General features: G+C 42.6%; 1 protein-coding gene across 1 annotated transcript in view; it reads right to left on the bottom strand.

Annotated features, from left to right (window-relative positions):
- SMS (spermine synthase) overlaps window positions 1-27,889 on the bottom strand; it is a 78,518-nt gene that overhangs the window by 31,378 nt on the left and 19,251 nt on the right. The window contains exons 2-4 of the mRNA XM_073357304.2: window positions 14,708-14,828; window positions 3,601-3,694; window positions 1,131-1,195 (exon numbers count right to left, since the gene is read on the bottom strand). Of these exons, the coding sequence (XP_073213405.1) occupies window positions 1,131-1,195; window positions 3,601-3,694; window positions 14,708-14,828 (280 nt within the window). The remainder of the gene's footprint in view (window positions 1-1,130; window positions 1,196-3,600; window positions 3,695-14,707; window positions 14,829-27,889) is intronic.

Below are 27,889 nucleotides of genomic sequence, written 5' to 3'. Positions count from 1 at the left end.
AAGTCAAAATTATACCTTCTGAGAGACACTAGATGGCAGTACACAGTGGGAGAAAGTACAAAAATATACATCGACAAGCACAAATATGGGAAGGCAAAAAAAATCAGGACCTGCAATTTCTGGCTGTTCTGCTTTGAGAGTGAAAGACCTTTGCAGTCCTTATAAAATAAACACACATGGACAAGATAGCCTCTCCATTTGACCACATCAAAATATCAAACTGAAATTAAAATGCTATTTTCTCTGATTTTTTATTTATTCAACTCAATTGTTATGAAAATATTTCAAACTACTTTTTCTTTATTTTGGATTCCCTTTCTCTCTTCATGTACCATAATTATTACATAGTATGCAAAGGATTAGTATTACACAATGGCTTAGTCTATGTACAATTTTAACAACAAGCCGAGTGGCAATATTTATCAATTCTGAAATAAAACCACCACATTTATAGGTATTGAGAAAGCAGACATGCTCAGACTTAAAAAAAAACACAAAACAAACCAATAACAGACTGTGTGTGTCTCTCTCTAAAAATTATATATAGATATAGATAAAGGCAGTAATTTATTATTGGTGATTTTAATAGCCTCTTAGAAACCTGAAACTGAGTTTCCTTACAAACCTCCACCACAGCAGAGATAGTTGCTATTGGTACGTTACAACAGGATTGCTTACCAGTACTAGACAGCACTATAGAATGTGTCTGGGAAACAAAAATCTCCTATTAAAAAAAAAGTAATGTGGAATTTGTTATATACCAAGAACTCAGTTTTGCGCCTACCAATCTTGACAGTGTTTCTTTGAACAGGTATTTATTATAGAAGTTAACTGCCATATGAATTTTTCAAAAAATTATACAAAAATATATTTATATACATGCATTTGTTTGAACAAATCTGAGGATTAGAAAGAAAAATTAGCAGTAAATCAAAAGGTATGTCCACAGACCTGTCCACTACACTACAGGATCAAAACGTTGAACCAAATTCTGTGTCAATCCAGAGTGATTCCCTGGCTTCAGAAGAATTAGACCCTACTTACACCTGTGTAACAAAGCAGGATTTGACTCACTTTCAATGTTAACGTAAATCAAGTTAAATGGTGATGATACATTAAAAATAACATACCGCTTTACCCTTTTGATACTGCTGTGAAACAACTCTTTCATTCTTTCTTCTATCTTATTTAGTAGCTGTAAGAAACATGAAAGATGTTGAATTTACGAAGTTCAGAAATACACTTCCCCACCCACGATACAGTAATTTGAAATAGTGTTAAATAATGTGTAAAAAGAGTCTCCCTGTGGTGCTTATACAGCTGGGTTGAGGCCCCTGGTCACGCCCAATTATCACCCACAGGTCAGCCCAGCCCAGTCCAGGCCCCAGCACCTTAGGGCATGTCTACACTGCCATTAGACACCCGTGGCTGGCCCATGCCAGCTGACTCGGGCTCGCCAGGTTCAGGCTGTGGGACTGTTCAGCGGCAGTGTAGACTTCCGGCTCAGGCTGGGTTTGGGGCTCTAGGACCCTGTGAGGTGGGAGGGTCCCAGGACTCAAGCTGCAACCTGAGCTAGAAAAACCTACACCACAATTTATCAGCCCCACAACCCGAGCCCCACAAGCCCGAGTCAGCTGGCCTGAGTCAGCCTTGCAGGGCTGAAAACTTGCAGTACAGATGTTCAGACTTGGGCCTGAACGTCAGCACAGAAATTTTATAGCCCCACAAGTCCAAGTCAGCTGACCCAGCCAGCCACAGATGTTTAATTGCTGTGTATGGGTAAGAGCCCAAAGGGTAAGAGCCCAGAGTCAGCAGAATTCCAGTTAGCAGTCCATGGGTTTGTTAACTTACAGCTTGAGTGTCTAAACTCATTTGTAACCCCAGGTTAGGAATTGTCAAACCCTGGGTCCCAACCAGCATCTACACTGCATTATGTGGGCCTGAGTCCAGTCACCCAACCTTCCTAGTACCCTCCCAACACAGGGCCGCTCTAACCCTTGGTTCATGATGCAGTGTGGGAAACCTTGACTAACCACCACACTTGACTGTCAAGAGGACAAAGAAAGTCAGCATCTGGGAGCATGGAATGCCTTTGGTGGACTCCCACAGCACAAGTCCAGTTGGGCTGTGTCTACCCTGTAAAGCAACAGGTCTCAAACCCTGGATCCTGGCTTGACTCGGGCTCGTGGAGTACTGAGAGCCTGGGTCCAAGCCCTGAGTTAACACAATTTGCGTTTAGATGGAAGGAAGGCGTTAGGCTTGAGGCTGAGTTTGAAAGAGGTCAGTAGCACCACCTTACTTTGGGGGTGCCTGGGTAGCAGCTTTATGGACTCTTGGCCAGGTAGCCATGCCAGTCTCTCCCTCCTGGGCTTCTCTGAGGTTCACCTGACTCCTTGCAGAGCCGGGCGGGGAGGGGAGTGGGAGGGCAATGACACAAGGGAGGTATAGGATCTCTGGCATTGGGAGGTTCCTCCTATTGCTTCAGCAGCCACTTCCTTCTCAGGACTTCCCCCTTGCTGATAGTAGTTTCCTCTTTACCATGCATGACTGGCATAGCTACCTTAGCACACAGAGCCCACGCTGGCCCTGGCCCTTTCAATGCGGTGTTTACACACCCTGTCACACTGGGTATCTCAAGAGAAAAGTAATGACACACAGCCTTTCACTTGTAAGTTACCAATACAGATCTGGTCAACTTTATGACCATGTGAAGTTAGCAGTCTTAGCCCAATTCCTAGTGAATAGTATCCACATGACAGCAGCTATAACCACAATTGGCACATTTATTGACAGTATCAGCCTGGAGGCCAAGGATCAAATGGGCATACAGAGGCTCTCATTCTAAGTAAAAAGGTAGCTGATTCTCCAACTTGGCATTAAGACACAGCAGCATATGGAAGTTTGCACTACCACTAAGCAGTGTCACCTCCGGGTGGTGGGAATAAAGCGCTTCAGTTGAACAGCAGTTGCAGTACAGCTCTCCCAAACTTGGCATCTGACCTGGCTGCTAAGTTAAGGGCATGAAGTTTGACAAAAGTCAGTGGGTTACTCCACACTGCTGCCTTGTAGATATTCCTGAAACTGGCAGAAGACATTGTTTGTGCTCCGGTGGAGTGGGCCTTCACATTTGGAGGGAGAGGTACACCAGCCATCTGGTGATCTAGCTAGGTAAAATGTCCTAAGTAGCCTCATATGGCCACAAAAAGACATCCTGAAAGATTTAGTTCTATCAGTATACTAGAGCAAGTATGTATACACACACACACACACACACACACAGAGTGTTAGTTCTTGAGTCTAAATCAGATAGATAGAGTCAGGCAGAAGATTTAGCCAACACTAAGAGATAGTGGGCTGGACACCACGGTTTTATTTTGTTGCCACAGGTGGTAAGAGGCGAGGGGAGGGTGGCAGCCACTTTTACTCCTGCTTGAGAGCACAAGGAGGTACAGGATGCATGGCCAGCTGCAACAGACACTGCTATTCAAAAGACTCAGATCTTGTGGACACATTCACCTATAGTGGGATCCACACTGACATATTCAAAGAAACTGCTAGGATTTCTTCTACATGCTTTGAGATGGCTAATGGTATACTTACATGATCAATTTCATCTCTTCCTTTAATATCATCACTGTGGCTCTGCAGATCCACCAATACTAATCCATGAGGGTAAATTCTCAGATTGGAAAAACTAAAAAGCAAAATTATAGTGATTAGGATTTCATTTATTAACAACACTGTAGTTTACCAAGAGGAAAAACTATTTCTTAATACAATGCAATGCTGGAGGGTAGGTATAGGATACAGAGGGACCTAGACAAATTAGAGGATTGAGCCAAAAGAAATCTGATGAGGTTCAACAAGGACAAGTGCAGAGTCCTGCACTTAGGATGGAAGAATCCCATGCACCGCTACAGACTAGGGACCGAATGGCTAGGCAGCAGTTCTGCAGAAAAGGACCTAGGGGTTACAGTGGACGAAAAGCTGGATATGAGTCAACAGTGTGCCCTTGTTGCCAAGAAGGCCAATGGCATTTTGGGATATATAAGTAGGGGCATTGCCAGCAGATCGAAGGACGTGATCGTTGCCTTATTCTACATTAGTTAGGCCTCATCTGGAGTACTGTGTCCAGTTTTGGGCCCCACAATACAAGAAGGATGGGGAAAAATTGGAAAATGTCCAGCGGAAGGCATCAAAAATGATTAGGGGACTGGAACACATGACTTACGAGGACAGGCTGAGGGATCTGGGATTGTTTAGTCTGTGGAAGAGAAGAATGAGGGGGGATCTGATAGCTGCTTTCAACTACCTGAAAGGGGATTCCAAAAAGGATGGATCTAGACTGTTCTCCATGGTAGCAGATGACAGAACGAGGAGTAATGGTCTCAAGTTGCAGTGGGGGAGGTTTAGGTTGGATATTAGGAAAAACTTTTTCACTAGGAGGGTGGTAAAACACTGGAATGCGTTACCTAGGGAGGTGGTGGAATCTCCTTCCTTAGAAGTTTTTAAGGTCGGACTTGACAAAGCCCTGGCTGAGATGATTTAGTTGGGGACTGGTCCTGCTTTGAGCAGGGGGTTGGAGTAGATGACCTCCTGAGGTCCCTTCCAACCCTGATATTCTATGAATTCAGAAGTCTAGTAATTTTTCCAGCTCCACTGTCAAATAATGATTTTCTCTCTCTGTTTCTTTCAAAAAGTAATTGAACAACATACAGAGTTGGCAGGAGCATGACAGCCACCCCCTAAAGATCATACAACTAATCTTAAAACAAACAAACAAAACCACAGCAGTGCATAAAAACCAACACAGACATAACAAGAGGGAAAATACACTGCACATCAGTCTCTATTCTTTGAATATGAGAATTTGTTTAGAGTTATAATTAGATACTTAAAAACAAAACAAGTTTCAGAAAACAATTAGCTATTCCCTTGCCTTTCACTTCAAGAGAACTTAAAGTATTAGAGCCACCTCATGCAGACAGCTTTCATGTTAACAGATTAATGACTATTCATAAGAAATACAAAGTGTATTTTATGGGAGGGCGGGGGGGGCAACAAACACAATTAAGTGACAAAACAAGTACTAAGTAAGAATGGGTAACTAGTTTCTGCTAGTTTAGTTACTGGAAACTTTTAAAGTGATTAAAAGTTTCCAGTAATTTTGGCCTTAAAGTGATTACCCTAAAAACTAAAAAGGAAGAGGCCATGGATGACATGCACTGAACCAACAACAAAACCATTTGCTCTATTCTAGAGGCCATCCATCAGCCATTTGCTTTGGATATCAGCGGGATTTCGTTAGGTTTGTTGGGTTTTTTTAAGCAAAGAAGAGAAGGCCTTTAAGATGGAACTCCAGTCCCTTTAAGAGATGTCTCAGTTCACCAAAGTCTCTATTACAGGACCTGACTTAGGAGAAGGATATGCAGCATATCCCCTTTGGAGTAATTTTATTTTTAAATCTACAGTAACATCTGTAAAGTACTTTTTAAAATATGCAGATTTATAGTTTTCATCTGAACCAGATGGTATCAGAAACAGTCCACTCAAGGCCTTTCCCACTAATATTTAAGACTATCTATGAGACATCTGTAAACTAACACCATTAAAACCATGGTTCATCAAAGTCAATGGACCAGTCTTTTTCCTCCTACTATCTAGTAAATAACTTTTGCATAATAAGCAACCTGCTAGTTCTGTTTGATGGAGGAAAGTAGATGAACAGTGATGTGACAGATCAGGCGTTGATAACCTGTGGCTCGTGAGCCACATGTGGCTCTTTTACAGTTAAAGTGCAGCTCGTGGACCCCCCACGCACCCCGCATTCTCTGCCTACCAGATGAGAAGGGGGAAGAAACTCGGAGTATCTGCCCTGCAGCAAGGTGGTAGAATTAGGGGTTTCTGCCCTGCAGGGAGGGGAATGAAAAGGCTTTAGCCCCATGAAGGGGCGGTGGAGCCAGAAGCCCAGCACCTCGGCAGATCTTGCAGCTCTCAAACTTCTCAAGATTATTGTATGCGGCTCGGAGGGTCAGTAAGTTTGGCCATTCCAGTGATAGATTCATCTTTGTCTTGTAATTATAAGCCACAATGGAGGTGAAACATGGCAGTCGTTAAACCATCAGCTTAGTCACTAGGATGTTGTTCCATCATTTTAGAAACACTGTGACATTACAACTCTCTTAGGAGAAGGCACTCACAGGTACTTTGTTCTAATAACGGTTTGGTTTTTTCTTCCATCTCAACACTATGGTAAAATGTTAGTGAAAATCCTCAATACAGCAACTTAGTTATAAGCACATTCAGTGCACTGATGGACATGAGCAATAGCAATGCACACACAGTGAGACTTTCTCCAGCTTTCCAGAAATATGTACAACAGTAAAAACCAACCAAGTTACGCCATTTATTTTTAAAGCAACCATTGCCACTGCAGTCCCCATCTATTCTTCAGATTCACCATCCCCCCCAGCCACTCTTATATGGCAGAGTCAGCCCATCAGACATTTTACTTTGACAGCCCTGAACACTCCACCAGCATCAATGCTTGGGTGTAAGAGCTGGTGTTTTTGCAAGATTCTGCACACTGTAGCATTGCCTATACACAAATGCTATAAAAGCAACATCAAAGCCAGGAAACTCTGGAGTGGTTTTTGTTTCGTGAGTGGGATTGCTAGGATCTGGTAAAAGTTAGCAGGAGATTGGCTCCAGCAAAGCAGGATTTGCTATAGTATAAGCAAGTTTTGCACTACCAGAAAATGATAACTTTTATATATGACTGAGAGGTTATTAAGTTAAGAACCTAGAGATGGTCAAAATTTTTGACATTCAAGATTTCAGGCCACATATCAGGGGAGAAACATAAAAGACTGAAAATATTTGTGATCTTTTCCTCTTTTTCCCAAAAAACAGCACTATAAAGAGCTGCCATTACTGTTCTCTAGCCTTTATGCATGTGTATCCCTAAAAGCATTTTTAGCCCTTTCTCTTGGTCTGTTTCTTAAGGCACTCTGGGCACATTACAAAAGAAACCCTGGCTGGCAACAATCCTGCTGGAAAGAAACAGTCAAGCATGGATGCAGAAGCCTGCATGACAACTTCTTCCAATAGCTGGACACCCTCCACTACAGAAAGGGATTTTAATAAAGCATGCTTGCTCAAGCATGCTATAGACTAGCCCTATAGGTATGTACAATGCCTTCAGTCCAGGAGACTACATGGTTTTTATCAAATACTTAAATAGAAGTACTCCTGTTGACTTTTTAAGTCAATTGATTCAAACCAACCCCTAACCACCACCCATAGTGCTAGAGCATGTAGCTAGGTGGCACTCTTACTATTCTGTACTGAACCCATGCTTCAACATGGTGCCAGAGAATGCTGCACTATCAAATGTGCCATTTCAGAAATTTATCCCCATACTGTAACAACTGGAGGTAATTCACCACCCATTGGCCATTATTAATTTGGGTAGTCATCTCCTCCACACAAATTCCCTCCTGTAATTTCAATTTCCTGTCCTGAAGTGAGGCATTGCTATTACTGTTTAACAACTGCCATGTTTCACTTCCAATGTGGCTCATTCCAGGGCTGCTTCCTCAATACATACATACATACTTTGTAATTTTTATAAAATAGAGACACAATATAAAGGCAAGGCTATTTTACAGCAGGTATTAGAATATAAAGCAGAGGCTTTTCTAGACCTATGTGGATTTTATCTATTTGTTATTTTAACTGTTACCACAGGATCCTTTAGGCTTCACATGAGTGGAAGATTGCTGTCATACCTCCTTTCTTCCGCAAACTGGCATCTGAGTGGTTCAAAGGGTCCATAATTCAACTTGTAAACCTAGCCCATACTTCCTGCCTCTAAACAGAAGACAGTCTTAGCCTTTTTCTAAAGGCAAGTTGCACCAGTTTAACTAAAATTAGTTTTTAAATCTGCTTAGCTGGATGGAAACCCCTGCTGGTTACTGATTTACTTGTTTACCAAATTAAGCTAAAACTGATTTAAGTGTGTCCACAAACTAGGCAGGCTTGAAAACAGATGTAGTCAAACCACTGCAATCATATGTTTAGAAAAACACCCATTAACAGCAGAGCAGTCCAAGGGTGCGGCCAGGAGACTCATTAGCTTCCGCTGTAAATAAGACTCAGCAAAATCAAAAACAGTTACTATGCATTTCTGTTCAAAGTTCATCCTCTCTCCTAAGGCAAGTGTTTTCTTATTACCGGTGTTATCTATACTGCTAAGACCAGTTTCCCCGAGTTGCCAATGAGCACAGGCTAGCTTCACCACCCAACATCCAATGAGAATGCTTCATACAGCTTACACAGGGAATCCAAAAATGCAATGACATTTTTGATAGAGCAGTGAGATATCACACTGTAAGTAACCATTGGGTGGCTGCCATCAAAAGCTGTTCAGTTTTCGTGAACAAATACTGACTATAGAGAAGGAAACAAATTTTTGCCACTATTAAGTTAGACCTAACTTTGAGTTGGCTAGGCAACGAGAAGGGGACAATTGACTCAATGGGCTAGAGTCCTCTCACTTAAAGGTTGGGGGTGGCGGGCGTTTTAATCAGCCACACTTACTAGTTTAAGTCACAAAATTATCAGGAAGCAAATGAGAGCAGAATCTAACCCAGTATCTTACCACCACATCCCACCAACTCAGTCCTCTTGTTTGGAGCCAGATCTAAAGCTCACTGAAATCAAAGGGAGACATTTCAGCAACTTGAAATGGTATTGCATCAGACCTGTAGATACTTACTAAGACGGCTGCTACTCTGAAACCTACATTATTAGAGAAGTTTTCAAGGTGTCACTTCTAAGATCAGCAATTTTTAAGATTGAAAAGTAGATTAATACTGGAGTTTAAATGTTGTAAATTCTAAAACAAGACTAATTTTTACATTAATAACGAGACTAGTTGAAAACAGCCAATGTAGTCTGTAAGATAGAAATAGTCAAACATTAATTATTATGGTAGCACTTAGGGGTCTATCAGGTTGAGGCTCCTGAAGTGACACTCCCTGCCCACAGGAACATATATACAAAGATTTTGTTTTCCAGTAATATCAGATGCTTTACTCTCCTTTCCTACACCTTACTTCTGTAATTAAAATTCATCTTCAGTGGTGTGGGGCAGCAGTGTAGAGGAATAGTGAAAAGAGATGAGAAGCAGCCCAAGTCAAGCAAGTCTTTCTCCCCTTTAAGGGGTAGTGGAGGTAGACTCTGAGCAGAAGCCTGGCTCAGCCATGGGGCCTTGGTGCTGCTGAAGCTGTGGGCCTGGATCCTGCCAGCCACCCTTCTCTCTACACAGGTTGAAGGAATCACATAAGAGCTTTTCCCCCTCGCCCCTTTGGGGGGGGTGAGAGCATGCATACCTCATCGGAGCAGGGTTTACTTGTTTTATTTGTTCTAACATTTAACAGTCAGGTCTCGCCTACGTTGGTTGTCTTGTCCAACCGTCTGCTGGGGTGGTTGGACATTAGAGGTCATCAGTTCATCAGGTTTCATTTCCTTTATACTTATGAACTAGGAAGTGACTTTTTTATACCACTTGAAGCTGTGGGATGGAGATTTGAGTTGACTCCTGTTAAATTTAAAAAAACTGAAAGAGGAGTCCACTTTGCTAAGGATTCAGCACCCTGACCCTTTCAATTAAGGCTTGAAAGAGGACTACGGGGGGGGAGAGTAGGAGACAACACAACACACCCCCATTTTAGGCCTTTTTTGCATATCATACAGCAGCCTAAATATTTTCCTAGACAGGTCACTTTTAAAATGTTGTCTTCTGTCACTTAGGTATTCCTCATAATAGGGGATGGGACAGAAGCCAATCCTGATTGATTTATTAAAATAATACCATTGAAATGTCTCAAACTTTGCACATCTATTAGTATTTCCCAATGGATTTCAGAGCGTTTACCAAACATGAATGAAAGCCATCACTACACCATTCCTGCATAGTAGGTATTTTAATTATACAGATGGGAAAATGAAGGAATTTAAGATATACCCAATGTTATAAGAGACAGTGACAGGGCTAGAAAGTGACTCCACATCTGATTATGCCTTCTGACTCTAGGATGATTCCGAGGGTAAACCACACAATTTATAGCCTGAGGCCAGGTCTACACTTCAGACCTACCACGGTATAACTAAGTTGTTCAGGGGTTTATTAAAAATCCACCCCCTGAGTGACAAAGTTACACCCACCTAACCCCCAGCGTAGACAGTGCTATGTCAATTGGAGAGCTTCTTCCCACAACATAGCTACCACCTCTTGCAGAGGTGGATTAACTACATGGAGAGGAGAAGCTCCCCCGTCAGTGTAGGAGCGTCTCCACTTAAGTGCTGCAGCTACGCTGCTATAGCGCTGTATGTGAAGACAAGCCCTGAAACAAATGCTTGGAGAGTGTCCAGACTAGCCTTTTTTAAAGAGGTGTTAACATGAGATAAAAAAAATCCTTCACCCTCCTGCTGTAGGCCAAAACAGAATCATAATCTACAGAACACAAATGCCAATAAAATCCCAGTGCTCTATTGTGTTCCAAGGCTGAACAGAGGTTTAAAAAAAGGTGAAGGTCACAGCTACTCAGAGAAGTAGCTCATTTTTTTTTTATTTTTTTTTTTAAATGAGAAAGAGGGATTTTGCTTTTAAACAGTTGTGCAGGCAGACCATGAGTGTGGATTTGAAGCAACTCCTCCCCCTTTCCCCACATACACTGCCTGCCCAGACACCACATGCAAATCTCAAGTTTACCCACACACGCTATCAAAGCTGCCACTACAACACAGTAAGATACAGTATTCATTTATATGGCACCATCAATTAAAAAAAAATAAACCTCGAGCAGTTACAGGTACTACCTTTAGTGCTCCCCTCACCCTGAATTCCTCTGCCAATTTTCGAAGTTTTACATTTTCTTTTAATCATTAGTTTCTTGTCCAGTTGCTGTATAGAAGGTGCCAGCACATACGCAAAAAGTAAAAATACACTGAAAGTGCAGTAATAATTTTCCCTACAATGTCATGCACAACCTGTAATGAGAATCAGTAACATTTCAGGTAGAAATGTGCTGTTTAACACAAGGCACCCTTTTAAAAGTTAATGCAATTTACATAAGTGACTTTAAAAGTATTGGTCAGAAACAAAAATTGCTGAAGTCCCACAATGCACTTTGGTGTATTTGCCAGCTCAGTGTTTGGTCAATGAGGCTGGTACAGCAAAGAAAATATTCATTCACACCACTACTGGCAATGATTTGATTGGTTAAAGTGGGCAGTGTCTTGCTTCTGTGTGGGGTGTGAATGGTTATTTCCCCTACATTTGTGTGGACAAAATGATTAGTGAATATTTTTCAAGTGAGCCTTCTTCAATTAGGTTCTTTGTCAGAGTAAATCATGAATTAAATGGACCAGGTAGAGTTGCCAAATGTGACTTTTGCTAGCTTAACTTCAGACAAAGAAGGACGCAGCTCTGTTATTTTGGCAATGACAACAGGAAAGTGTGGCGTAATCCGCAAATCAACTCTGATTCATTTAACAGCTGCAGCTTTCCAAAGGGCAGTTCAGATAATTTCTTTGTCAGATAAATTTTTGTCGACAGCAACGGTAATAGTCTGAATCTCTAATATATTACAACTAAAGAGTAGCATGCTCATTTTACAGAGTTTGTATTGCATACACAATGTTTACCAATATATCTGAGTTGTTCAAAACATTTTCGTTTTTCTAGTTTTAGCACTTTTGCATGTGGCCCTGCATTGGCCCAGCTTTCGTTGCCTGGTTCAGGGCATAGGTAAGTACTGAAACTACCCAAAGCAATTACTTTGATATTAAGGCTGGCTATTCTCCCTCCTGGGCGTCACCTCCCACTCAGCGTGCAGTGTTTGTGCCTGACAAGACCCAGCAATCCAGTATGAAAGCTCCTCATTCAGGCTCACAAAGAGGAGACATTGTTCAGCAAGATGGATCTGAGTACAGCACCCTCCACTTAGGCCTTATTATCAGAGTTACAAGGTTTCCTACCAAAGCCAAAATAGTTTTGTAAGGTAACTAACTCCAGCCACTGCCAATGGAATAATATGAAAGTCTTTTGACAAAGGTCAAACTACAGCTGCATGACAGAACAATGTACAAACTTGCTAACTGTAAATCTAAAAAGAAAAGGAGTACTAGTGGCACCTTAGAGACTAACCAATTTATTTGAGCATAAGCTTTCTTATTGCTGAATGCATCCGATGAAGTGAGCTGTAGCTCACGAAAGCTTACGCTCAAATAAATTGGTTAGTCTCTAAGGTGCCACAAGTACTCCTTTTCTTTTTGCGAATACAGACTAACACAGCTGTTACTCTGAAACCTGTAAATCTAAAGGCATTGTTTTATTAACATACAAATTCTATATGTATAATTCAAGCAGTACATTCTAGTATATACAAGGCCTCAGAGTTTCCTTAAGTCCAGCTAACATTTGACTAAATGTATAACTATGTCCACAAATGTTTTAATGGGCTGTAACAAAAGTTACAAAATTTGGAGTTTCCTTTTAACCTTTTTAGTAAAGAGGGTTCAGTTTAAAAAAAAAAAAAAATAGAATGAGAGCGCGCTGCAGTCTAGCCTAGCTAACAGAAGATTCAAGAAGCATCTTTTTTAGTGGAAGATATAAGGCCTTTTCTGCACTGAGTATTTTTGTACCTGTGTAGCGAAACTGATATAACAGTGTATGTAAGCTCCTATCACAAACCCCCTGCCATAGTGTAAACTGCGATTTTGCACCGGTACAGCTCAAAATTGTGTAAGAAAGAAAATAAGTCCCACAAGAAAACCCCGTACAGCCATGGTGACACTTCTCACTTTGCAAACTAGGATAAACTGCAACATCTCTATACTCTGAGCTTGCACCACTGCATTTAGATTAGCATAGCTAAGCCAGCGCAAACAAACAAAAACCACAAAGCATAAAAACCACGTCAAACTGCACAGCTTTTGGTTTCTGCCCTCAACGATGAGCCAAAGTTACAAAATGGTTAGGCATGAACGCAGTAAAGCTAATCTAATTCGTGATGTGAAGCATCAAATAGGCCAATTATATTAAATATGCAGTCCTTCAAAAATATATATATATATTTCTGCATGGTAAAGCAGCTAAGGGGAATAAACTGAGCCTGGTTTTATTTATTAGTTTGTCTCAATTAGCTCTGCTTATATGAAAGCGTGTCCCAGTCATATTTTTTGGGAAATCACCAATGGGTTTGTAAAATAGCCAAAAGCAATGGCAATAAAGGGGCAAAAATACCGAGTTAGCATATCTAGGGACAAGAGGGGTGACTTTATTGGACCAACTTGTGTTGGTGAGAGAGACAAGCTTTTGAACTACACAGAACTCTTCTTCAGATCTGGGAAAAACAGAAGCCCTGGGGACTTCATTTTTCTTCTCTCCAGAAAATGCACTTCAGTTAGTACATCTATCATTCACATGCTGCAATTTTCTAAAGCTAAAACGTGGTTAAACATATAACGATCTTATCGTTGGAAAATTGATAATCCTGAGTTTAAAGCAGCAGTGATAAACTATGGCAGGGCTTCAAATACAGTAATCCATGGCAAGTAGGAAGTTCTCTCAAAGGGAGCTGGAAGGAGTGTAACTTTGGATTTCTGCAGAATTTATGATCTCATTATTCCCCCCCGCCCCCCTCCCAAAAAAAACCCTAGCCATTTTGACTGCAAAGATGGCATTCAGTTCACAGTGGGAATGTTAAGTGATTTAATGTAGGTTGTCCTAAGTCTGACGAGAAACAGTTCCTGGCTGTCTGTTTCTGAGATGTTTCCTATGCTGCAACCGAGGGTAAAACTGATTAGGGTGGTCAGTTTTCACTGCTACTGTTCAGAGTTTTGTGCAGCAATGAAACTGGACGAATTTTGGGTTAATTTAATTCCACTACAACAGGAGGACCCCTCTCCTCCTCTCTCTCACACACATACACACACACAGAGAAATAAAAAGGAGCAGGCGGATCAGCTCAGCCTAGGAGACTCCATGATCCTTTCGGGACCCACAAGGGAGAAATAAAATAAGAGAAAAAAATATATAGGGAAGGAAGTAAAGCAAGTACGGTGTGGACAGGGGAGAAAAATAAGGCGGCTGAAAAACAGGAAGAGACACACCATGATCTAGAACAGGGATTGGCAACCTTTGGCACGTGGCCTGCACCTCTTCCCACAACCCCCACTGGCCTGGAACGGCGAACCGCGGTCAGTGGGAGCCTCGACTGGCCGAACCTGTGGACGCAGCAGGTAAACAAACCATCTCGGCCTGTGTGCCAAAGGTTGCCGATCCCTGATCTAGAATAAGGAAAGAAATAAATAAAGGTAGGGAAGAAGGTAAAATGAAAACAACAAGGACACAGTAAAACACCTTCTAAATTTAAAATGTTCAAAAAAGTTTTAGTTAAGTACGGTATTTAAACTAAGTCTCAGGCAGTACCCAACTGTTTTGTTCCTTTAGGGGTTTTATTTTGTTTGGGGATGAAGGGGTGGGCAGAGGTTTTCAGATATACGGTTCCTTTTATAGATTGCTTTCAGAAGCTCAGATGGTGTTAACGCTGCTTTTCTTACATAGTTATAACTATGCTCATAGATGACTTCACTCATCTGGTCAGAATATGAACCCAGGGTCCAATATCCAACTCACCTGCCATTTTTGTTGATGTAAGTTGCTAAGTAACCATGATCCTCCCAGTTATGAATTGTTTCTGTCATTCCCTGCTCTTGAAAAACAGGCTGTAGACCTTTAAGAACGGCATTGCAATCAGCTGCAAGATGAAGGGAAGGAAGGGAAAATACAGTCAGTTAAGACATTCTCAGACAAACGTTAAGTTTACTACACACACCTGCTGCTTTATGTATATTTTAAAAAGGTTCTGTAGTTCTTGGCAGCAGTCTGGTAGCTATACTCTGGACCGCCTTTGTTCCCCCACTAAGGCAGTGGCTTTTGAGTCTGCAATCTTATGCTATGAGGGTGCCTTGTCCCCTCCTTTATGACATCTTTCTGGTCAAGGAAGTTCCATAAGACTTTTTTTTTTTTTTTTATAAAGAGTTGGGTGATCATAGGGCAAAGTGTCTAGTTTAATAGGATTAATATTATTACTCAACCATCTCTACCACCATGATAGCAAGACTCCAGACTTGTACTATTTTAATTATGATAAGACCTAATAATAGAGAAGCTACTGTACTGGATGATCTCGCAATTTAGTATTCTTCCCAGGTTAGGACTTTTAACATTCTCTCTAATAACAATGACTGACTGGGCAAGATGATCCAACCAATTCCACTCCAGACACAAGCCAAGCTTTTCCTGGTTCCTTTTAGGAACAAAAAGACGATTTTCCTCAGGTGAAGAGGGAAACTCTAAGGTGAAAATTTGTAGCTAAGGGATACAAAGCAATAATAAGTGCTAATGCACGTTTCTCACCACCACCACCAATACCAACAGTGAGTTAGATTTTTAAATTGACTGTCAAGAAGCCCTCCAACAGAGACTTCAATCTGCAGGTATTCTCTGTTGGTCATCACTTTTCTATCATTCTACTGATTTATGCGCTGATCCCTGTCTGTGGTACAGAGAGGTCTGTTTGCACAGAACTCAATAAAGGCTCAGGGCCTTAGTCATCAAACTAGAGATGTTACAGAGTTTAGTAGACTTTCACAGGCCAAATCTAAACTAAAATGGAATTACTTAGAGCCGGTTCCCTCAGTTATTTACTTACATTAATTAGACAATCCCGAAAACAGGAGGAGCAGAATGGTCATTCCCTTATTTAAGAGGAAGCCATTATAACCTGCCAACTATAATCCAGTTATTCTGCTAGAGTTCATATCCAATATACATAAACATTTGTCCAAAGTCATCCCTAGTGTGATCCCATTGAGTTTAATGCAAGTAACATCTGAGACTCGTTTGCTCTGTTATCTCCAAAAAAAAAAAAAAAAAGATAAATCTACTTTTGTAAATCAGTAATCATCCTTTTATAGCTAAATCAAACAAGTTACAGCACAAAAGTCTAGTGTGCATAAAATAAAGAGACTGCATCTTTTGCTTCCTCGTTATGGTATTTTAGAAGCTGTATCAAGAGTGAAATGCTAAACTAAATTGTGAGAAGTTAGTTGACCTTGGAATTAGTTATCCATGCTAAATTAGTGATTCTGGTAAAATTATATGAGACTCAGTGTAAAACTGGCAGAAAAGTGTCATACAACGCAGGTTCTGATGTACATAGCATTAATCCTCAAAGCATAACCCACAAGTTTCAATTAAAAAAAAAAAAGGAGAGAGATATCAAGCCCCAATTAAACCTCTGTTGCCATAAGACCATTCAGCAAGACAGGCATAGCAAAACAAGTAGCTAGTCTACACGGAGAAATATATTGTTTAGCTACAGTGGAATAATTATAACTATAGCTAAGCCAATATAGCTATATGCAGACACTATTCCAGAGTTAAAGTGACTTTATTCAACCATTACTCTGCTTTAGCTGGTCAGTTTCTCCAGGTAGACAAGCCCTAAAACTTAGGAACCCCTATCTTCCACCGAGTACAAAGACCACTAGACTAAACTGCCAACCTGATTATTGATTGCTATTATGTAAAAGCTGTACTCAGACATGTGGGCTATCATCCATATAATTTTACCAAAGAAATTGAAATACTAGAGAGGAACAAAAAAATATTTCCCTTATTTTTCCCTGTCAACAAGAATGATGTGATTCATCTCTCTTGCCAAATGTAGTAAGCTGGGAAGGCAATGCCTTTTAGATAAAGATCAAATAATGTTAGAGCTAACAAAGCAAGAGTTCACATTTTCCTTTTATCTTCTAGGTTTCATTCATTACATTCCCTGGGTTGCAATTTATGCTTAACTAGAATTAAGAAAAAACAAACTGTACTAAAAAGTACTGAAGAATTTGGATGCTGACATGTCTACTAATTTGACTCGTGTGTAGTGTTCACACATGCACAACTATAAGTGGACTCTCCCTCCAAACCTCCACAATATACATGCAGTGTTAAGCGGTGGTATAAATTCAAACTTTACTGGGGAGATTTTATTTCCAAATTTCTTTGGCAAATTAGCTCAATTAACTATTCCCATTATGATAGCTGAAACATAATCAAATGCAATCTCTACCCTCCCTCCTCAAAAAACCACAACTTTTTTTTGCCTTCTTTCATATTCTACGTTTTCTAGGAAGTTTTAGAGCCTCTCCCTGGCTTCATATCCACTAGCAATTTTTATACCTCCTGTGCAGCAGCAGCAGTAAAGATACACCATTGGTGTAAGCACTAGCACAGACTAGACTCAGGTGTTTACAGCAGTGGCTTGAAAGAAGGTTTTCATGACTCAGTGTTGAACACCCTGCCCTGCTCCTGTTGTCTGCCCTGCTAGTACTGGTACAACCACTCCCTGGCAAGAAAACTGGTTCCACATTTTTTAATTTAGACTCTGCACTTGGTGCGGTCTCTTGTGTTGTCCATCCCATCACCCACACATCCTCCCCACTACTACACCCGTCCGTCGTCATCTCCCTCCCACTTTCTTTCCTTTCCTCCTACAAGATCATAAGAGTGCTACAGGAACATGAAAATGAAACTGATGGGTGCCTCGTTAGTTTAATTATACACACAGCACTTTCCAGGCCAGCAGATTAGAGTGAAAACCAAAAAGGCCTGGTCTACACTTGAAAATTAGGTCAGCATAACTACATCACTCAGGGGTGTGAAAAATCCACACCCCTGACCAGCATAGTTAAGCCAACCTAAGGTCTGTGTACAGAGTGCAAAATTGATGGGGAGAATTCTTCTGCTGACCTATTTATCCCCCTCAGGGAAGTGGATTACCTATGCCAACTGAGCAACTTCTCCTGTCAGAGTAGGCAGTGTTTATACTGAAGCTAAGGGCTTGGCTACACTTGCAAATGTAGAGCACTTTGAGTTAAACCAGCCTTCGTAGAGCACAGTAGGGAAAGCGCTTCAATATGTCCACACTGACAGCTACAAGCATACTGACGTGGCCTCATTAGCAGCTCTTGCAACGGCCACAGAGAGCAGTGCATTGTGATAGCTATCCCAGCATGTAAGTGGCTGCAACGTGCTCTTCAAATGGGGGGGAGGGAGTGGAGTGTGACAGGGAGTGTGTATGTGCGGGGAGAGAGAGTGGGTTTTTGGAGGGGCTGAGAGCATGTCAGCATGCTGTCTTGTAAATTCAGACAGCAGCAAACCCCTGCCCTTCCTCCCCCGCCTCTCTCTCTCTCACACACAGCATTCCACAGTAATGGTTGCTTAGTCTTGGAGCAGATAAGCAGCTGGCTGTCAGAAACAGCGCTTTCAACAGGCATATCCGCATTCCTACAGCAAGTTCAAAACAATGAGAAGAGTGGTTACTTGACTTAAGGGGATTATGGGACGTTTCTCAAAGCTGATCAGAGTGCAGTAATGCAACACCTCCTTCACCCTGATGCCTGGGCGTTTCAGCCAAGGCGCAACAAGCATTAATCTTCTCGCCTAAGTAGAGTACCAGGAGCGCTCTACGTGCCTTGCCAGTGTGGACAGGTAGTGAGCTAGGGCGCCCAGGGCTGCTTTAATGCACTGTAACTCGCAAGTGTAGCCAAGCCCTAAGTGTAGACATGCCTAAATGAATTCCAGACCTTCACTTGAATGCTGCAGCTGCATCATCACCACCACTGGGTAGCCAGGAAGTATTTGGAATATTGACACCCACCACCTCGTCCCCCCCACTCCCCAGTTTTAAAAATAAATGAACTTGCCCCCCTACCCAAGTTCAGAGCAGGAGAATCAATACACTGAGCAACCCCTAGCAAGGCAAAGTGTATCCTCTGACCATAACAGCAACTCAAGTGAAAGAAAGCCTTTCCATTCAGCTCAAATTTTGACGCAAGTTCAGGCCAGGGAAATTTCTCTATAGTTCACATGGAAATTTAACAAACTGCATTTTTTTAAAATGTGACAGAATTAATAATTATCCAAGTATCTGGCATTTATGTATTGAAAGGAATGGAACTGCAAGGGATTAGATATCAAAGAATACAAAACAAGAATTACTATTACTTATAATGACATCACATCTGCATAAGTTTTAAGCATCCAGTCTGTGCATAACAATATGCTTCTAGAAGAGGCAATTTGGAATAGCTACAGACATTCCTCTGAAGTTACAGTTGCCAAAAGGCTGCTCGCTGTTAAAAATCAATTAATTTAAATACTGTCTTAAGGAGAAAAAACATTACGATCTGCTAGTCTGACTTCTTGCACAATACAAGCCACAGAATTTCACTCTGTAATTTCAGCATTCAGCCCCATAATTTGTAGCTGAACCAGACCATCTTTTTTAGAAAGACATCCAACCTTGATTTAAAGTCTCCATGTAAGAGAGAGTTTCCAACAATATCCCTTGGTAATCTGTTCCAATAGTTTATTACCCTCTTGTTTATTACACATCCTTTTTCCAGTTTGAGTTGCTCCAGTTTTAATTTTGAGCCATTTGATCTTGTTATGTCTTTATCCTGTGGATTAAAAAAGCCTTCTAAATTTCTGGTTTGTTCTCTCCTTGTAAGTACTCCTACACCACAATTAAAGTTGCTTTTTAAACTTCTCTGTAAGATAAACAGACTAAGCTCCTTAAAACTCATTGCATGGTATGAACACAATTAATGTGATGGTTCCAAGAATACAACATCAATTTCTATCTGTTTAGTTCTTGCTAGTCAGATAAAACAAATTAAATAAGACTGTGATGGGGTTCAACTAGGGACTGTGGGACCGCTGTGCCTCATTAACTCACTAATCTGGGTTGTCTCTCACAATGCCTTACTGGAGACAAGCAGCAAACCCCTCCACATGATGTTAACACTCAGTACAACTGCATGTGGAGCCCCACACCCAGCTAGATTGCATGAATGCTCCCAGAGCCACTCATGAATCACACAGAGAAAGGCACCAGCCAAATCCCCCCCTCTCCAAACCTAGTACCTGAGGAATATGCCATCTTGAACTGCTCAAAACCCTTTCTTGAGCAATGCAAGTTTATTAATTGGTTCACTACTTCATCAATGGAAAGTGGACATATACAAGCCTTTGTAACCTGAGCAGATTTACCAAGCACTTCAGTCAAACTCACTGATAAGGATAAACATTAGAATAAACTTATTGATTACAAAAGATGGATTTTAAGTGATAGGCAAAAGTCAGAGTAGTTACCAAAGGAAAATAAAAGATAAACACACAGTCTAAATTCTCAACCTTATTAGACTAGGCAATCTGGACTAAGAAGTTTTTCTCACCCCACTGAATACTACAGGTTGGTTACAATCTTTCATATGCAGGCTCTTCCTGTTAGCCTGGGGACTAGTCTCCTCAGCGCTACCGATCTTGTTGCCTTCAGCATAGTTGGGGGAAGATATAGGACAAACCATGCAGCCTCTGTCCTCCATTTTATATCCTCATTCCATGTGCTTGGAGAACACAAGTCCAGGTATGTCTGATGGGCAGAGTCACCAGGCAAGATTGAGAAATTCCCTTGGTGTGGACTTGTGCAAATGAATCACTGAATTGTAACTCCCTTGCTGGACAACGGCTGCTGATGGTTGTTGGACATGCACCCAGGCATTGGTTAGCTCCCTTGTTGTTGTTTCTGGGGATCTAATACCTCGGCAATTCCCCAATTCACAGCATATTTTAGTGACAACCATACAACACAATCTAATAACTTCATATGCACTAATTATATACATATTTAGATAGAACAATGGCTTTCAGCAGATCATAGTCCTTCCCATGAGTCCCTACCTGGCATGCTTTATATGAAATATGACAATTATATAAAAATTATGAATATGGGGTTTACAAGGTGCCTTCCCCATCCCTGAGGTATAGTGTGTCACAAAGACCCCACTGTTGAATACTTCTCCAGTTTTGAAGACTACTTTTTCCTAAATAAACCCAAGGACTAAGTTACAAAGCAAAAATTCATAAACCTAATGTAAGATATGACACCGAATATGCATGGTCTGAAACATCATACCTGTGCAAATACTACTGTATAAGCACACATATTTATGCCACTGGGTGTTAGTATGTGTTCACCCTCCACACAACATGCAAATATACAAGTGGCCTGGGAAAAGAGCAATCTGAATGCCTGACAACTTGTGACAGTTCAAGGTATTGGATGCAGGAGTTTGAACTTGCAAATCTATAAAACCAGTGCTCTGTAGTCCATAGCTACATGGCTCCAACAGCAGCAAGTCTGATCCTTTACGATCGCACTGTCATTTGCTCTTACCTTGTAGATATATCCCATGATATAGCAGTATGGCCCTATGAAATCTATGCCTATAGATACACTAGCTATGTGTATTACCAACATGTGCATTTGTCAGCACATGTACATTCAGGAATTGGGGTTGAGGGGGAAGGGCAGAGGCCCCGCACTGCGCGCTTTTTGATTTAGGAAGTAGCAAATAAATCTGTGGATTATGGACGGCTGTAGAAATGGCAGAAATAAAGTGCATTAATCATATAAATTAAGAGGTACATTTTCATTTAACTGATAGCATGCAATATTTCTGGCCCCCATCCCAAACGTAATTTGGTGCTATGGCAGGGGGGAGGAAGGGCGAATTCACCCAATTGAGCAGATTACAGGAGCGGAGCTTATAAAACTAAGAATTTATATACCTCCGAAGATACTCCATCTCTAAATGTGATGTTTCTCAGGGCAGCAATATAATTCATTAATTAACTATGTTTCTCACATTTACTTATTTTGAGTAGAGTTTTAGACTTCCAGGTTTTCTAAAGTTTAGGAAGGCTGTTCTTTCTTGTATTAATAGCTTTTAATTGTAGCTTTTGTTGAAGGGATGTTTTTAAGAAGAAACTGAAGAGCATAAGAAACCCCATTCTAACATGACCTTTCAAACAACTGAGCTACTTTTGGCCTCAAGTTGGTGAAAATATGTCCTCTAAAAACAATTGGCCTTTGCAACAAACATCTCCCGCAGTACTAAGTTTAGAAGCATTCTGCTCTCTGTAAGAAAAACACCATAGGAAAATCCTTTGTTTTATGCACACTAGGTCCAGCCAGACACAGAATGCAGGAAGCAGAGCTCTGTACCAAGACTTTCAAGGCACTTGGGAACTGAATTTTTAATAATGTTCACATGTGAGCAGCCACTAATATTTCAAGTTGAAATGACCCACCTGTTGTTTAGTTGTACATGGGAAAGTGGATCAACATTGGATTTTCCTGTGCACCTGCTCTGTTTTATTAGGTTCCTCATGTGTATAATATGGAAGATGGGTTCAGAGGGCTACTTTTCCTTAATAGATTATCACAGTAGTAGTGAAGTTCTAAAATTACGCTACCAAAATAGGAATGTAGAAACTACACAATGAACACAAACCAAGTTCAAAAGTGAATTTCTTTAATACTCATAATGCTTAGCCCACTTGGAGCTTCTATGAGATAGCGTAATAAAAGTAAGGTGATCGCTAAGAAAAGGGAAAATTTGCACAGAGAAGACCTAAAAGGATTTCTTCTTTGCTTTTTACGTTTGCATGTCTTGACTTCACTGTTTTTGCTGAAGTACTCCTTGGTGGACTGGGAAGGGGGAAAAAAGTAAAAAAAAAAAAAAAAACACCATACCCCACTAGTGAGTGATGTGATAAGACAGTGAAAACAAGAGCAACCAAGACAGGAAGGAATTTTTATCTAGGCTGTTTGAAATGGAGTTTAAAAAAACCTGATAAAGCCATTGCAGTTGGGAAAACTGCTTTCAGCAGATTACCTTTCAAACTGATTGAGAAATCTTCTACTCCAGTCCTACCTATCCATATCTCCAACCAAGTCACCCAAAAAGGTATTAATTACATTGGGGGATGGGGAGGATTATAATTTGGATCAGATCTTATTTACATATCATAAATCAAGAAGAGAGAACTTTTATTTTTTGCAGGTTAACTTTGAACTGCTATTCTACTTTGAAAAGTGACTAAAGTCTTGTGTGCACTTGAAATGCTACAGCGACACCACTGCACTGCTATAGTGCTTCAGTGTAGACACTACCTACGCCAACAGGAGGGATTCTCCTGTGAGTGTAGGTAATCCAACTGCCTGAGGCACAATAGCTGGGTCAATGAAATAATTCTTCCATCAACCTAGCGCTGCCTACACCGGGGGTTAGGTTGGCTTAACTAAACAGTTCAGGGACATGTATATTTTTTCCCCGTACGAGTGATGTAGCTGGGTCAACATAACTTTTTAGTGCAGACCAGGCCTGCGTAAAAGTTGCACCTTAGTGCTGAAATTTTTGCTACCTGTGAGAATTCAGAGCAACATCAGCTTTCCTAAGCGTGTGTCTAAGCTACGAAATTAGGTCGAATTTATAGAAGTCGATTTTTAGAAAGCGATTTTATACAGTCGATTGTGTGTGTCCCCACTAAGCACATTAAGTTGGTGGAGTGCATCCACAGTACCGAGGCTAGCGTCGACTTTCGGAGCGTTGCACTGTGGTTAGCTATCCCACAGTTCCCGCAGTCTCCACCACCCATTGGAATTCTGGGTTAAGCTCCCAATGCCTGATGGGGCAAAAACATTGTCGCAGGTGGTTTTGGGTACATGTCGTAAGTCGCCCCTCCTTCCATGAAAGCAGACAATCATTTCGCGCCTTTTTTCCATGTGGGCGCCATACTGCTTTCAGCAGACGGTGCAGTAGGACTGCTAACCGTTGTCATCAAACCACCGCTTCCGCTGTCACTCTGCTCTCCTGCTCTTGTCTCGATAGCGAATTTCTCCATGTTGTCTCTCATGGGCTCCCGCTTCCCCTGCAATTCTGTTCTCATGAATCCACCTTGCAGGTTGTCAGCCACCACTTCCGCTGCAACTCTGCCCAGCTGCTCTTGTCTCGCCATACCATGGCAAGCATGTAGCCTGCTCAGCTGTTGTGTCCTGGCAGCAGATGGTGCGCTAGGTCTGCAAACCATCGTCACTGAACGACCACTTCTGCTGCCACTCTACTCTCCTGCAGATGCCGTACCATGGCAAGCATGGAGCCCGCTCAGATCACCGCAGCAGTTATGAGCATTGTAAACAGCTCGCGCATTATCATGCAGTATATGCAGAACCAGAACCTGCAAAAGCAGGCGAGGAGGCGATGGCAGCATGGTGACGAGAGTGATGAGGACATGGACATAGACTTCTCTCAAAGCACGGGCCCTGGCAATTTGGCCATCTTGGTAGCAATGGGGCAGGCTCATGCCATCGAACGCCGATTCTGGGCCCAGGAAACAAGCAGACTAGTGGGACCTCAGAGTGTTGCGGGTCTGGGACGATTGCCAGTGGCTCCGAAACTTTTGCATGCGCAAGGGCACTTTCATGGAACTTTGTGACTTGCTTTCCCCTGCCCTGAAGCACAAGAATACCAAGATGAGAGCAGCCCTCACAGTTCACAAGCGAGTGGCAATAGCCCTGGGGAAGCTTGCAACGCCAGACAGCTACCGGTCAGTCGGGAATCAATTTGGAGTGGGCAAATCTACTGTGGGGGTTGCTGTGTGCAAGTAGCCAACGCCATCACTGAGCTGCTGCTATCAAGGGAAGTGACTCTGGGAAATGTGCAGTTCACAGTGGATGGCTTTGCTGCAATGGGATTCCCTAACTGTGGTGGGGCAATAGATGGAACGCATATCCCTATCTTGGGACCAGACCACCGAAGCAGCCAGTACATAAACTGCAAGGGGTACTTTTCAATGCTGCTGCAAGCACTGGTGGATCACAAGGGATGTTTCACCAACATCAACGTGGGATGGCCGGGAAAGGTACATGACGCTCGCATCTTCAGGAACGCTGGTCTGTATGAACAGCTGCAACAAGGGACTTATTTTCCCCGACCAGAAAATAACCGTTGGGGATGTTGAAATGCCTATAGTTATCCTTGGGGACCCAGCCTACCCCTTAATGCCCTGGCTCGTGAAGCCGTACACAGGCAGCCTGGACAGTAGTCAGGAGCTGTCCAACTATAGGCTGAGCAAGTGCAGAATGGTGGTAGAATGTGCATTTGGACGTTTAAAAGCACGCTGGAGCAATTTACTGACTCAGTTAGACCTCAGCGAAACCAATATTCCCATTGTTATTACTGCTTGCTGTGTGCTCCACAATCTCTGTGACAGTAAGGGGGAGACGTTTATGGCGGGGTGGGAGGGAAGTTGAGGCAAATCGCCTGGCCGCTGATTACGCACAGCCAGACACCAGGGCGGATAGAAGAGCACAGCAGGGCGTGCTGTGCATCGGAGAAGCTTTGAAAACTAGTTTCATGGCTGACCAGGCTACAGTGTGACAGTTCTGTTTGTTTCTCCTTGATGAAACCCACCCCCTTGGTTCACTCTACTTCCCTGTAAGCCAATCGCCCTCCCCCCTTCGATCACCGCTTGCAGAGGCAATAAAGTCATTGTTGTTTCAAATTCATGCATTCTTTATTAATTCGTCATACAAATAGGGGGATAACTGCCAAAGTAGCCCGGGACAGGTGGGGGAGGAAGGAAGACGGCCACTCTGCACTTCAAAACTTACTGAATGCCAGCCTTCTGTTGCCTGGGCAATCCTCTGGGGAGGAGTGGTTGGGTGCCTGGAGGTCCCCCCCAACCCCCGCATTCTTGGGCATCTGGGTGAGGAGGCTATGGAACTTGTGGAGGAGGGCGGTTGATTACATAGGGGCTGCAAGGGCGTTCTGCGCCTTTCCTGCACCTCAATCATATGCCGAAGCATATCAATTTGATCCTCCAGTAGCCTCAGCATTGCATCCTGCCTCCACCTCTCCTGTTGCCCCAGCCATCTGTCCTCGCGTTCATTTTGTGCTTTCTTGGACTCTGCCATTGTCTGCCTCCACACATTCTGCTGGGCTCTTTCAATTTGGGTGGACTGCATGAGCTCAGAGAACATTTCATCGGAAGTGCATTTTTTTCGCCTTCTTATCTGCCCTAGCCTCTGGGACGGAGATGTTAGTTGCAGCGTTGAAACATTTGCAGATGCTGGAGGAAAAAAGGGGAGATTAAAATTGAAAAAAAGACACATTGGCCATTTAAAAGGAGAGGCTGATATTTTCGGGTTAACGTGCAGCACAAACTCAACTAACCCCCCCCACACACACCTAATTCTCTGGGATGATCGCTTCACCCCTCCCCACACCATGTGGCGAACAGTGGGATGGATTTCTTTTCAGCCACAGGCAAACAGCCCAGCAGGAACGGCCACCTCTGAATGTCCCCTGAATAAAATTCCCCTATTTCAACCAGGTGACCATGAATCATATCATTCTCCTGAGGATAACACAGAGAGATAAAGAACGGATGTTGCTTGAATGCCAGCAAACAACGGGACCACATGTTGCCATGCTTTCTTATCCAATGATTCTAGACTACGTGCTACTGGCCTGCCGTGGTAAAGTGTCCTACCATGGAGGACGCAATAAGGCTGCCCTCCCCACAAACCTTTACAAAGGCTTTGGGAGTACATCCAGGACAGCTTCATTGAGATGTCCCTGGAGGATTTCCGCCCCATACCCAGACATGTTAACTGGCTTTTCCAGTAGCTGTACTGGCCGTGAATGTATCCCAAGTCTTATGGGCAAAGTAATCAAACACACTTGCTTTTAAACAGTGTATTATATTTACAAAAGTACACTCACCAGAGGTGCCTTCTCCACCTTCATGGTCCAGGAGCCCTTGGAGTGATATTGGATCCAGAGTGATAAACAGTTCCTGGCTGTCGGGGAGAACCGTTTCTCCGCTTGCCTGATGTGCATTATCTTCCTCGTCCCCAAAATTCTCATCCCTGTTGTGTGAGACTCCCCCCTTGCAGGAGTCCACATACAAGGTGGGGCAGTGGTAGGGGCACTCCTTAGAATTGCATGCAGCTCATCCAGAAGCGGTATGTCTGGGGCTCTGACCCCGAGCAGGCGTTTGCCTCTTGGGTTTTTTGGTAGGCTTGCCTAAGCTCCTCAGGTGTCACGCGACACTGCTGCGGGTCCCTGTGATAGCCTCTGTCCTTCAAACCCTTGGAGATTTTTTTCAAATATTTTGGCATTTCGTCTTTTGGCACGGAGTTCTGATAGCATGGATTCATCTCCCCATACAGCGATTAGATTCAGTACCTCCCGTTCGGTCCAAGCTGGAGCTCTTTTGCGATTCTGGGACTCCATCGTCATCTCTGCTGATGAGATCGGCACGGTCACCTGTGCTGATCAGCTTGCCACACTGGCCAAACAGGAAATGAAATTCTAAAGTTCGCAGGGCTTTTCCTGTCTACCTGGCCAGTGCATCCGAGTTGAGAGTGTTGTCCAAAGCGGTCACAATGGAGCACTGTGGGATAGCTCCCAGAGGCCAATACCGTCGAATTGCACCCACACTAACCCAAATTCGACCTGGCGATGTCGATTTCAGCGCTAATCCCCTCGTCGGGAAGGAGTACAGAAATCGATTTTAAGAGCCCATTAAGTCGACAAAAATGGCTTTCTTGTGTGGATGAGTGCAGGGTTAAATCGATCTAATGCTGCTAAATTCGACCTAAACTTGCAGTGTAGACCAGGGCTAAGGGCATGTCTTCGCTATCAACGTTAGAGCTTTAACGTGGCTGTGTAGTCGCAGCACCAGCACTGGGACAGAGCTCTCCTAGTGCAGTAAAAAGAAACCACCCCAAGAGGGGAGTAGCTCCCAGCGTTGGTGCACTGTCTACACTGCCACTTTAGAGCACTGAAACTTGCAGCGCTCATGGGGGTGTTTTTTCACATCCCTGAGCGAGAAAGTTGC

Source organism: Lepidochelys kempii, chromosome 1, assembly GCF_965140285.1.
Source record: "Lepidochelys kempii isolate rLepKem1 chromosome 1, rLepKem1.hap1, whole genome shotgun sequence".
Classification (NCBI taxonomy): Eukaryota; Metazoa; Chordata; order Testudines; family Cheloniidae; genus Lepidochelys; species Lepidochelys kempii.
Note: the sequence above shows the minus strand (reverse complement) of the source record. Positions and strands in the feature narration are given on the sequence as shown.